Source organism: Hippichthys cyanospilos, chromosome 12 (genome assembly GCF_059441005.1).
Source record: "Hippichthys cyanospilos isolate Australia breed blue-spotted pipefish chromosome 12, RoL_Hcya_1.0, whole genome shotgun sequence".
In the NCBI taxonomy this organism is placed as follows: Eukaryota; Metazoa; Chordata; class Actinopteri; order Syngnathiformes; family Syngnathidae; genus Hippichthys; species Hippichthys cyanospilos.
The window spans coordinates 1416045-1429435 of record NC_142380.1 but is presented as its reverse complement, the minus strand read 5'-3'; the positions used below and the strand labels follow the sequence as shown (position 1 = coordinate 1429435).

General features: G+C 41.4%; 1 protein-coding gene, 1 long non-coding RNA gene and 2 other non-coding genes across 6 annotated transcripts; 3 read left to right on the top strand and 1 right to left on the bottom strand.

Moving 5' to 3' along the window:
* Nucleotides 1-106: 106 nt before the first annotated feature.
* LOC148414308 (uncharacterized) lies at nucleotides 107-2916 on the top strand. The gene is made up of 6 exons (XR_015867493.1): nucleotides 107-200; nucleotides 575-702; nucleotides 1074-1122; nucleotides 1746-1792; nucleotides 2035-2071; nucleotides 2707-2916. It is a non-coding gene; the product is annotated as an uncharacterized LOC148414308 (long non-coding RNA).
* LOC148414310 (small nucleolar RNA SNORA74) lies at nucleotides 752-950 on the top strand. Its single transcript, XR_015867534.1, has one exon. It is a non-coding gene; the product is annotated as a small nucleolar RNA SNORA74 (small nucleolar RNA).
* On the top strand, nucleotides 1611-1675 carry LOC148414309 (small nucleolar RNA SNORD63). The gene has a single exon (XR_015867536.1). It is a non-coding gene; the product is annotated as a small nucleolar RNA SNORD63 (small nucleolar RNA).
* Nucleotides 2917-3223: 307 nt separating the features above from the next.
* On the bottom strand, nucleotides 3224-10074 carry best4 (bestrophin 4). Of its 3 annotated transcripts, none has more exons than XM_088430133.1 (9): nucleotides 9926-10074; nucleotides 7011-7118; nucleotides 6747-6900; nucleotides 6510-6610; nucleotides 5618-5851; nucleotides 5391-5545; nucleotides 4866-4943; nucleotides 4347-4804; nucleotides 3224-3853 (listed from the first exon to the last, which is right to left on the bottom strand). In XM_088430133.1, exons 3-9 carry the CDS (start codon nucleotides 6896-6898, stop codon nucleotides 3637-3639), a joined length of 1395 nt encoding a protein of 464 aa, XP_088286259.1. In that variant the 5' UTR covers nucleotides 6899-6900; nucleotides 7011-7118; nucleotides 9926-10074; the 3' UTR covers nucleotides 3224-3636. The 3 variants fall into 3 exon arrangements, with proteins under 3 accessions (XP_088286259.1, XP_088286258.1, XP_088286257.1); XM_088430132.1 differs by lacking the exon at nucleotides 9926-10074 and having other exon boundaries at nucleotides 4347-4501; nucleotides 4571-4804; nucleotides 7011-7154; XM_088430131.1 differs by lacking the exon at nucleotides 9926-10074 and having other exon boundaries at nucleotides 7011-7154.
* Between the last annotated feature and the right edge of the window lie 3317 nt (nucleotides 10075-13391).

The following is a 13391-nucleotide window of genomic DNA, read 5'->3' as shown; positions in this document are numbered from 1 at the left end:
AAAACAGTAAATGATAGACAATCAACAAATTGATGTTATTTATGTAAATATTGTGCCATTCAGCAATTGAATTTAGGACGTCCCACATTTCCCAGAAAGCACAGCGAGAGCCGGTTTTCACTGGTCACATGTCTTCCGGTCTTTCCTTCTCTCTTGAACTTTTGCGACGTCCTCCACGTGTCTCTATGCTGCGGAATTTGGTAAGAATACCTTCCATCGCCGTCCGTGTGAAATCTTATTTTTTTTAGAAAAAATAATTTGATTGTGTTTATATGTTTTTCCAAACTGTTTTATTTTATATATACGAATGGGTATTAAAACTGACTGAAATCCCTTCACGTGGTCACCACGATGCACGCAAGCTAACTTTACGCAATGCACAGCTAAAGCTACCGTTTTCAATTAAAGGAGGCTATACACATTAAAATGTGGTTTAAGAATATTACCTACGGTATTAATCGTTGGGACCGAATTTCCGTGTTTATTCCACTGGTGCTTGTAGGCCCTAAGTTGTCCATCGAGCATGCATAAAATGTGACAAATGTCACAACCAGTTTTATTTCAAATTTGTCAGATAATGAAGGCCTCCCGATGGAAAGAAGGCAGATCTGTAGACGTTGGATGAAGCAAACAAAGCTGATTTCTGTTTTTGGAACGACACGCTGTGGCCATGGGATGAAGTTCTCCATGCATGACCAAAAGGTAAAAAAGAAAAACACAATAAATGATTTTCTTAGAGTTGGTAGGGTGCACCAGCACTCAGTCAGCTGCCCAGGCCACGTGTCTGGCTCAGTGTTACAGTGCTGGAAGAAAAAGTCTCTGCACATGTCCTCTGCGCAGTAGGTTCTGTTTTAGAACCTGCCGCTGCTGAACGAGTGCAGAGCGAGGCCCGACGAGAGTGGCCCGTCCCGGACACTTGCCGAAACGGGCCTAGTGCTGGGTCGCACATTTAGGCATCAATTTGTCAAGTGTAACCTCCGTTAAAAAGCTACCTTGAAAGAGTCAAACTTAGCAAAACGCAAACATCTGTCAAAAAGTGCATTTTTTTCTTTCTCAACGCGTTTGTCTTGCAGCTGATGACCGGGTCGTGATAGGAGTGATGACTCACCAAGATAAGTGAAGGTGAGATGTGCATCATACATTTGTCTCTGTCATTAGGCATGGGCCAGTTACAAGTTTCATGGGGGCAGCAGTTGTATCCACTAACCAGCCATTAACTGCGAAAAATGAGGGGTTACTGTAGCTATTTTTCCAAATACATTTACTATTGTACTACATCTTGTGTTTATTCAAAAGAAAATCATATTTAGTAATAGAAATACCTGCAGAACAATTAACATGTATGTGTTGGCTGCTTCTCTGCATTCGGGAGAGTCATAGTCTGATGTTTATCAGATATTGGCGTAATTTTGCTATTGTATATGTTCTTTGCTTGAATAGTATCACTAAATCAAGACTTGGAACATTTCATGCTAAAACTGCACTTATCATTCCCGCTGGTATCAAATGTGTATCATTCAGGAAGTGGAAAAAGCTGTTAGCGCACACCTACCCGTGATACTTGCGCATAACGTCGATATCCAAGACTGGCCCATGCCTACTTATAATGTGTGCGCTGATGTCTTTTCAACACATTATGCAGACAAAGCAATGGTGAACGCAATCACTGAGCACAGCCGTTTTCATTTGCCACCTGATTTGTATGTATAGATGGCATTTATAACTTGCAGCTTCTTTGTCTCCAGGGGTGCCCGCAGCAGTTGATTGGGCCAGCAATAACCACCAACTTCAGGTATGCCATTTTTCATTATTTTAAGAATAAAATAATTCCCAATCGTCACTTCCATGCCAGTGATCACCCTCTCTGCTGTGGATTTTTGTATTGGGAGAAAGAAAAACAGGACTGGCACAGGTGTGTGTAAAATCCACTTTACCAGAACCTGACTAAAGCCCTGAAACATTGCTTTTGTTGTATGTTCATGTCAATGTGAGATACACTTCCTTGCTTTTGAAATATTTTGTTTTCATTTCTAGTGGTTTGGGCTCCTGATGACAAGAAACTCTCCATCAGGTACTTTATTTTTTTTTATGTCGATAGGCTTATGACAAAAATGTCATAGTATTAAAATTACAGCTCCTATTTTTTTCATCGAACACAATCCATTTTTAAACAATGTTAAATAGTTCATACATTAAGAAATGAGTGCTATGTTCATTACAAATAAATGAACCTCATCATAAATGAAGCCCCATCACTGGTAAGGTTTTTTTTTTTTATCCAAACAAAGACCTCTTCCTTATCCCCCATGTATCCCAAGAAGGTTTAAAAACAAAACAAAACAGAAATTGCAATGTATTTTCCAAGAGGCGGCTTGAGTGAACTCTGCAAGCAGTAGTGATAACGTATCCCTGAACTCCACCAATGTCCACTGTCTGTAAAGATATGCAAAGCTTGACTTTTTAACACGACAGTAAACGGTGCCCATGCCTCTTTGCAAATGCATATCCCCAATCATGTACTGCCATGCCAGAGGGCGTCTCTGCTATGGAATCTTTGTATTGGGAGAGAAACTAACAGGACTGGCACGGGTGGCTCTGAAATCCAGTTTACGAGTGCCTGCTTGAAGCCCTGTGACATTCCCAAGCCTGTCTTGCTGCAAATGAGTGGCGCTTCACTCGGCCTTCAATATTATTTTTATTTTCTAGTGATGTGGACACGCGACGCAGACTCCTTGCTTTCTCCACAATTGTACCTTGGACTTGAGGCCTTGAGGAAAGCTCCTATAGCTAAAGATAAATTGTCAACTATTATGGGCAGTTGTGTGCAATGGTTTGACAACGAATTGTTGAAATTGCATTATGTTTATGACTGCATTGTCACTAAATTGTCTGCACCATTAAAATTTTTAAGTTTGACTAACTGGCTGTTTTTCTGAAACTTGTTACTTTCTTATTTGTGGCATCAACCCGATTTTGCCCCGGATTTTATCAGGAATTCTGATCTGATTTGATTGGCTAAAAGTTTTTGGCTTCTTTAAAAAGAAACAAAAATGAGGCCTTAATGCCAATGAATTGTCATGATTTATCTGCTGTAAATTTGGCATTGTCAAGTTGGTGATATAACAAAATTGCAGTCTCTTGACTGTGAATGTAGCGCCTCTTAGTGGTCGGATAAATCACAACACTTCAAAATGCAAAGCATGTTCTATCATTGTATTTTTATTCTAAATCGCAGTAAACGTAAATCGCGCTGCACAGGAGCTTGACTTTTCGCCGCCGTTTTTGTGATACCCAAATCAAATAGTTTTGTGAAAGTTGTGCACAATAAAAGACTTGAGTGGTGCTCTCGAGAGTAGTGTGCGTACACATTTTCTTTCTTTACCTCTAGATGGCACCAGATTCCACACCCAAACATTTCACTACAAACCGGTGCCATTGGAAGCGGTAAATGCAACCGGGAAAGTCTTGTGACCCCGTCACAATGTGAACAAATCAAATCCGTATTGAAATTAATTATGCAGATAACATGACACCTAATGTTGGTTCACATATCTCCTCTGAGCGGTTTAGTTATATCATTGTCAGTCTTTTTATGCATACTTTGTCTCTTAAAATGATGACTTGCAGGGTTTCGTCCTACTGAATGTTAGATTGTGCTTTGACCATCTTTGACTCTGTGAGGGGGCTCTCCTCCTCCAGGTTGCCATTTTCCACGAAGTGACGCGTTGGCGTATCAATCAGCGACTCAAGGCTGCAGCCTCGCAGGGGGCCGTTGTTGTGATCCTCCAATGAGGTGACTCGCAGAGGAACGATATCAGCAGGCTTCTCCAGCTCTAAGTCTTCCAAACTCATCCTGCAAAAACAGCATGAAAAATCTATCTGAAACGGTAGTACGTTTGGATTCTTAAACAAATAGTTTATATTTGACTTGACAATACTCACCATGATGCATCTATTAAAATACTGTATAAATCCTGCTGATTTTATGTTGAGTAGATATGGGCATTGGTCAGTACTCGAAGCTGTCATATTGATATCAGGAGTGTACAAATTACAGTCATGACGCTTCCGTTCGTCCATCACTACTAACTAGTGCAATCGGTATGTCTAACAGCAGAAAGATTGGGACTAGGCTCTTCATGCGGATCACGATACTTGGAAACCGATACTGTTGATACCACAATTCAATATCACAAAAGTAGGCCGAGGATACAAATATGTTGCCAACAATAAATCCATCAAAGCTGTCAGATATGGCCAACAATTTGGCGAACGATACAGAGAGGTACTTTATCAAAACACGATAACGTGCATACGATCCCGATCGATGCGAGGACCTCACAGACCTCATATCGAAGGTGGAGCCTTTGAAAGGTGGCCTGAGGCGGTCCGCCGCGGTGGAAACGGTGTAAGGGATGGACAAATGTCTTTGGCCCCAGTGCTTGTCTTTCTCCAGCGGCGCCAGGTTCTGGTACATGTCGTCCACAGACAACATGGACACCTTGCAGACACGCGCGATTTCAGCGGCGCCGTAACGTCTCGAAAAATCAAAAGGCGGTAACGCAAGCACCTGAATATTCCTGTCAATCAGCTGGTTGGTCTCAAAATCGTCGTCGTCCTCGCCGAACGGGTTGATGATGAGCTCCCCCACCTTCAGCCATCCGGCGTAGAAGAAGAACTGAAGCAACGTGAAGACGGGCACGTACAGGTCAAGCATGTGCTCCTTGTAGCCTTTGGCCGGGTTCAGGAACTGGCGGCCCACCGCGCACAAGGCGAAGAAGGAGTAGACGGCTAGCGTCACCACCTGCGGAACCAGAGCGTCGGGCCTTGCGAGCGGGGAGAGGACGTGCCGCGCTCGCTCTCACCTGAGTGTACACCAGAGGAATGCTGATCCAGTCGTAGTGGAACAACAGGCTGCATTTGGCCCTGTACTTATTCAATTCCTGCAATGACAGCCATCGGTGACCTCTCCGGGAAACCGATCCAAATATCGCAAGGCCATATTGGCCAGTCCTACTCATCAACGACCTCCAACGCCAATTTTTTTCCGACGATACAAACACAAGGAGTCCAGTCGTTACCGATACTGGTGCCCAGTTTCGATACCATTTTACTTTTGCCGCACCTCTTTTCCCCCCAAACAGTGACACGGTTTTCACATCAATGGCAAGGCCGGGATGTCCTTTACTGAGTGCACTAGGATTGAGTAGCGTAGTCCCAATGAGTCAAAAGATTGAGGCCAAAAACCAACGTCCAATACAGTGGACACAAATGAATAGGCCGGCTCTCGGAAGACGATTCGCCGAGACGGTACCTAGCTGACCATGCTTATTTTTTGTATGGCGATACGAGAATACACCGGTTGTAAAGATGAGAGCAAAACTAGTCACATCCATGAGGAGTCTCAAAGCCATGTCGTCCCTCACGCGGCCCTCCTCCCTCGCCCTGGACGCCAGGTTGGCGAACCAGGTCAGCGGCATCCAGTACTTGTTAAAATCCGAGTGCAGGGACTCCAAAATCTTCAGCTCGCGTGAAGTCATGAAGCCTGAAGAACACGGAGCAGATTTTGTTTCATTGCGCTTATGTGGCGGATGGCCAAGCGCAGAACAGAACCTACCGGCCTCCACCACATGCTCCAGCGTGGGGAAGCGCTTGCGGACCCTGGTGCTTATGGAGCGCAGGATCAGCACCGAGGACAGGTTGGCGTAGCGCATGAGGGTGCGCCGCAAGAGGCGGCCCCTCTCGTCGGCTCCGTGGACGTTCCCGGAGACCGCCATCATCAGGTTGTCGGGCAGCGGGAAGCTGCTGTATTGACCCCACCAGCGGTTAAACGCCAACGTTACGTAAAAGCCTGCCAACGCACAACATCGTTCATGACATTTCACTTTAGTCCAGACGATACGTCATCATTCCAGCTCTGGTTAAAAATGGATTGATATTTGTCCCGCCCCTAGTAATACAATATAAACATATTTTACATTTTTTACGTCATTTACAGTCCCATCGCAACGCAAATCCTCTTCCGTCATCGGCGACCAGTCCTTTAGGATCTTCGCCCAAACCGTAATCGTCGCTCTGTCAGCCAATCATTAACAGGACTTCCGTCATCTATTGTGTCACCAAAATACCCCCCCCCCCAAAAAAAAAAAATTGCCCAAAATAAAAGCAGTCTCAAAGTGAGATTACTCTGCAATTACGAATGATGTGACCTGTGACGTCCCAGAATGCATCGCTAATCTACATGCAAACGATTTATTAATTGAAATCACATTTGCAAAGCAAAATAAGTGTTAATCCTTAATTCCAAACATTGCTTTTGACTCTAGGCCAGTACAATGAATGTGTTAAGCAACATTGTGCACAGCGCGCATTTCAGTTCATGAAACCGTGACTATGAAACGCAGCGCAAACTTCAAGTCAAGGCAGTTGAAAGGCTTCTCAGAACTTGAGAGGATTTAATCGGGTGAGGTGATACGTACGGTTTTCCCACTTAAATCGCCGATACTTACCGAGCACAAAGAGAACGGGGATGAAGCTGGTGTTGGTGAACTGGTCACAGTAAAGGGCGATACGCTCAAACGTATCCTGCTGCTTGGGTGTCAGCATCAACCTACAGTACGTGTTCAAAGCAACAAAGGCAAGCCCCACTCAAATATTCGTGCATGCAATCAACCAATAATATCCTCCGCTTTAAGAATAGCTAACGTCTCTTCTGGCGCTAGCATGCATGTGAGGATAGGGCCCACCTGTAGAGCGCGCTGAAAAAGATGTAGAGGCCGCAGAAGAGGAGAAACTCCTTGTAGAGCAGCTTGTAGATGCTGCCCTTCCACCGGAACAAGAGCTTGGAAAAGCCGCCGAACTTCACGCTGGCCACCTCCGCAGTGTACGACACGGTCATGCCTGAGAGGATGGAAGGCCCAAAGTATTCAAATTCAATCATGTTTTGCTTCTCCGTGAAGAGAAAGCACATCATAGCCGAGGACCGGTGCGTTTAACGAGCGGAGGCTCACCTGCGACCCAGCTGAAAGAGAAGAGGCGTTTCGCTCCTCTGGCTCCCAATTTAAAGGCTCCCCCGTGTGTCGTCTTGTCACAACACACCTTTATTTGGCACTGATGAGCTGGGAACATCGTGCCAACTTCCTCACAAATCAACCTTATCGCCTCTCACCAAGCTCAGAAAAAAAAACGCTGCTTGATGACACTATTTGCAAGGCACCAATAATCACGTATGCTCGATAAAATCTCATATAGTTGATATAATCGGCGTGACATTTTGGAATTTCTACAAAAACGACCTCCTCGAGATCAGGGCTTTCATTTCGCAGCTATCAAAAGGTTGTATGAAAATAAGGCATTAGAAGACCATGCGCACCGTTGAAAAGTGAATGTGAAGAAACCTAAGTTTTTCTCAAAATTAGGGATTTTAACATGGCAAATTTTGCATTTCCAGCTACACCCATGTATTTATATATCATTTCAGAGAATTGAGTGTAGAATTAGAAAATATCAATACCTCAGATTTCATTATAGTGAATATATATATATATATATATATATATATATATATATATATATATATATATATATATATATATATATATATATATATATATATATATATATATATATATATATATATATATATATAAATATGCTTTGGAATGATTTGTCACATTGTCCATGGGTGAGATAAGAGCAAAGCAAACAAGGACATGTGACATGTCCATCCCGCTTGCCTCTAGGCCATTTGTTAGTGGCCGCCATGCTCACTTGTTTATTTTTCACATGGCTACACCGCCTTCTGCCCTAAATCATTCTTGTTTTGCTTTTATGAAGATACGTCATGCTCCTTTGTCATGCAAACTTCCCTTTCTCACCGATTGATTCCTGGCTAACTATTTCAAAATGACATCCAATTCAAAGAAGCCAGACTACTTGCTCTTTGAAAAGTTTCAACTTACAACATTTGCTATTTAGCAACAAAAATGACAAAATCATTTTGTTGCTAACAATTTTCAATGGCTGAAATTCAACCTCTGGAAAGGGCTGTTTCGTTCCCTTGTTCTGGTGATATATATGTGTGATTTATTTTAGCAACTTGATAGGTTCAGTCCTGACAAATTGGCGGAAAAAAAAGACCTTTTTCAAACAATGCTTCTCAACCTCTTTTAAAAGTTGTACCCCTTGTGAGTTTTATTTTTTTCACGGAAGTAACCCCCAAACAGGTGCAAAGCATTTTGGCATGAAAAAAAAGGCCTATATCGAGACGTAATTTGTTCGGCAACTTTAGAACACAGATAATACGTTATTTTGCATGTGTGTTCCTGCATGACATGACTAGAACGGCTTTAACACATGAAGTGGTTGTCGGTTTAACCCTGCACCCATAAGCACAAGTGCATATGAAATTGAAGGATTCACTTTTTGTCCAATTTTTTATTTGTATTTATTTTTGTGCCTGTTTGGAAGCTATTTGGTGACCTAAAAAATGTTAGCCAATGTAATTTCGATGAATTCTATTCTTATTACTAGGCTACCCCCGGTCACGAGACGCTTGTTGATGACGTCACTCACAGACAGGCATTTCTTTGGAAACAAGCTTACCTGTCGCAGGTAATTTGGTCGCTCCGTTTTTTGTGGTTTATTTGATGTAGTTTCATAATACACAAAAGCCAAGAAAAAACTTTCAATGCAGAAAGATCACTCAAACCATATTTTGTAATTGAATCCGCCTAGTACACATAATATACTCACAACGGTTAACATTTGCGAGCTAATTTAAATTGAAACGCATTGATTGATGACGCAAAGTTTACGTCTCTCGTTCTTTTGCGAGTGAGGATTTACCATCTTTCAACTTTGCATTTTTATTAGTTGAGTGTGTCATTGTTTTGAGGGATCTTTTTAGTTTAGTTTGAGCACCTGCGCGTCCATAAAGTCATTGCACGAACCTAATAAATACTGTACTTGCAAAATACTGTACTGTAATTTAGACAGAGGAAAAAAAAATGAGGTTAACCACTAGATGTCGCTCATGTGCTTCAAATTCTTGAACTAACACCAAACCTCAACAGCACATTTTCAGTATTCCACCTTCCTGGAGGATTTCTCTGTATCCATCTTTTTTTTTTGCCATTTGTCATACCTATCTGCTGTGCCTTCCTATAATAGTCTATAGGCGACTTTCTCAAATTGCACTAGGAGCTACAGTGGATATAAATCATACTCACACATTTGTTGAAATGGCTTTGCACGTAAAATAATTAGAACAAGATGAATCCTTTAAAAAAATCCACCATGAATGCCTCATAACCTCATTTCTAACAAGTCTTATTGGAAGGAGAAATAGAAAGAATCAGAAATATAATTAGGGACAGACTAATAATTGATAATTTGTTTGAACTTTTGCCAAACTTTCTGTACAGTACTGTCAAATTATGGGAGTTATGTATTTACTTTTAAAAGTTTTAATGAACATTTTTAAGTCACACTGATGACCCTGAGTGAGAATATTGGTTCGATAGAATTCTAAGACAAGAATTTTTGACAATCTACTGTATATGGTTTAATTTTAGGTCTGGAAAAAAAAAACTACAATTTGAAATTGCTAGTTATTCAATAAGCAATCTTAATGTAATTCCAACAATGTTATAAGGTAGCGTTTGTGTTAATGTTGATGCCCAAATTGTTCAGTTTTTCCAATTTTAAATATAGGTTATCAGCCCTGGATAAAACAAAAATCTTTCTCTAAGCATAACAAGGTAGAACTTATGCTAAATTGCCACCATTTAAAGATGCCTGCAATTCAGCGCTAATAAATCTCAATTGTTCTAGTATGATTTTTCTAGCGTTTTTAATATTCAGACACCCGAAGATTTTGTGCTGACATTGGCTGCTAATTTGAGCTGTTCATAATTCCTCCTACCTTGCCTAAGGCTCCAATTGCAGCTGAAGAAAAAAAAAAAAACACTCAAAGCGTGACGCCGCCATGCTCGCGCTTCACTGTGGGGAAGCTCCTCACTCTTGTGTTTACATATGCCAAGGTTCAACCTTCAGGCTTCTGCCGGAAAGAAAATAGAAACGGCGGATTTTTATTTGGAGTGAATAAGGAGCAGTTGTCATGGTGGCAGTCGTGCGCCGACTTCCTTTTAACATTGATGATTGGAAAACATTTGAAATGATTTCTCTGGATCTCCGTTTCATGTGATCACAAAAATCTGGCATTTGAACAGGGGTGTGTGGACTTTTTATACCCCCCGCGCTATTCAATATTTGTCTTCTTTGCATGTTAGATTAACTAGCAGGACACCCGCATACTGCGTACAACTAGACAAATAAGAATATCTGGAAGATAATGAGATGGTGGTCCAAACGCAGACGTGCAATGTAGCAGGCAATCGAAAGCACCGGAAGACTGGCATTTCTGCCTTTCTTTTCGCATTTGCTGATGGCAACATTATTCCAATACTGCAGCGACTAAAATGTCATAAAGCGCGCAGACGGGAATCCAACTGGGCCCCATGACATTTGCTTACTTACCACTATTTGCTTCTTTACTCTCCAATTGCTGCATGAAATCAAGATGCGCAAAGGCTTTTGTTATTTCAGTTCGATTTGATCGCAGCTATGATTGTTTTGGAGAATGCGGTGCGTTCTTATGTTAGTTTCAATATTAAAACAAATTGGGGGGGGGGGGCTAAACTGGAAATAATTAATTGCATTTCCATTCTTTTTTCTTAAAAGAGATCATTTGAGTTATGAGTATGATCACAGAACAAAAACTAGTATCTCCTGGCCCCACTCTAATTAATATTTCACGTTCACGGTCTCACGATGTAAAAAAAAGAAAACATTGGAGATACTGTTGGTAACATTTCATTTTTACACTGCTACATAATATGTCTATTGTCGTTGGAGGTGTTGCGGAGACGACTGGGTATATTTTACTTTTAAATAACCCCACCCCAAGGTTTATTGCTACTCTCTATGCACTCAATCTCCAGTGATGTCACAGTGATGACCTTACAGCAAACATGAAGGAGAGTGAGAGAGACTGAATGAAACGGGAAAGGGGGGGGGGGTCCGCGGTGATCCATGGGGCGCATTATTGCATATATGGCTGTGAGTCTATCAAGTTACAATGCCATTAAAGCAAGGGCAATGCTGTCCATTTGCACTTCATAGCAACACATGTGTAGATAGTGTTGAGAAGCACTTGGAATTGGTTAGTGTTGTCACGAGCTGACCTTGTCATCGTAGCTACGGATGAAATCTTTAGCTCGCCGCCCATAACCAACAAGCCCGATTTGCCAGCCAGGACAGCAAGCAAGCAAGCCCAGTCCCGGCCGACCGTTCCACGAGCCATCTCCCAAATTCCCATCCCACAACCTTCCTCGGGGACCCGCCAGGGGAATTGATAAGGGCAAAATTGAATTGAGTTTCCCGCATGTTGTTTTGCCCGTTGAGCCTGGCATTGCTCATTTTTGTCCTTCTTACAACACGATAAATCCTAAAGGTAAATCCCTGTGTGTAAACGCTATCTCTCCAGGCAATGCGTGTGTGCAGAGTTTCAGGCTTGTACTATTTTTCCAAGGGAGTCAATTCAGGGTGACATTTGAGGATAAACTGTTGTCTTTTAATGCGAGATGATAAAACGTGGCATTTTTAACCTAAAGAAAACACTTTTGCGGATTAAGCGCTCGTTATCTAAGGTGGGGAGAGCCGGCGGGCAATATTAACACCAATCAAAGCAGCATGAGTAACACTTTGATTTTTAATCCTCGTTTCTAGCCTTATTCCTTACACGGGGTCCTCGCTTGCACGCCGGTGATCCTGCTTATCTCCTGAGATGGGACGCTGTCAGATGAAAACATTCGGCCGCAAGGATTATCCTCTTGAATAAACTGGGAAAAAGACTGCAGGAGGATACGAGCTTTGAAACTGCGTACGAACCTGTGAGCGTATGAATAATGTATCCATTGTAAAACACCGAAGAGTGCTCTAGAAAAACTCTGAATGGAAGTGATGCGGTATTATTGGTATTAAACTCAAAAATAGGAGACCCGACATCCACCAGTGACGTTTACCTTTGGGTGTCAGATGCAGGAAATATTAGTCACTCTCAATTTTTCTTTTTTAACAGATTATTGTTGATTTCATCGGTTAATCCAATAATTGGATAACATATTATGCTGCATTAACGTGTGGTGCAAAACCACCATAAGATTAATATTTATTCAAAACGCATACCTAAAACGGTATCCTTTTGAACATGAATCCTTTTGAACATCGGTTCAAAATTCAACGGAGGTGCTGTAGCGCGCAAATAAAAATACCCGCACTTAGCCGCCAGCACTTTACGGTGCCATTACTTTGATAGTAATATGGCAATGAAGAGACAAATGAGACGTAGCAGTTGCTCAGTTGAGGAGAAGGTCCACACTTAAGGTGTCATTTCATGATCCTTTGACTTGCCCTCAATTGTGTAGATGGATTCCACTAGCACGTTAGCCCATTCATGGAAGTCAGGGGTGTCAAACTCCTTTTAGCTCAGGAGGGGCTACGTGCTTGAAGGGGAAACTCTTCTCAAGTGGGCCCTGCCAAAATAACTTCAGAACAATTAGCATCATTTATATGTTGATCTTTTTCTTTCAAAATAGTCTAGTATATATATATATATATATATATATATATATATATATATATATATATATATATATATATATATATATATATATATATATATATATATATATATATATATATATATGAATAAAGTCCCCTTTCCTCAAATTGCGCGAAATGAAGGGACTTTTTTGTTATTTTTTTTCTATTTGTTTATAAAATGTTACATATTACATATGTTTTATATATTATATAATACATAAAATGTTTTTTTACAAAACACAACTAAAATCAAATAAATAAATACAATGAACCACAAAAAATATGTCATGCTACATCTTTTCAAGGAGTACAGTGAAGTGCAAAAAAACAAACAAAACCAAAACGGCATTAAATGGTCCTGTAGTGCCTCATTTTGGACATTGGGTGACCCCCACGTAATGACATATGAGAAAAGAAGCAGAAAACTAAGAAAGAAGAAGTCAGGGCGTCATGTCACATACGGAGGCGCTGTGTGCTAACTGCTGAGCTGTAAATCAAGGAAAATTGAAAAAGAACTACAAGACTGATGGTAAGAGAACACGGAGCAAAGTTTCCTAATGGCCTGTTCTTGCCCCAGAATCTCTTCGGGGCAATTGAAGAATTTTACCAGGAGCGTGATGAAAGTAGATGCTAATACTTACATGAACACTCGTGTCACGTTCCATTTTGTGTGACAGCCATCAGCGAAGCCTGGCAACTGGTCACGTCCGCAACTGGTCATCTTG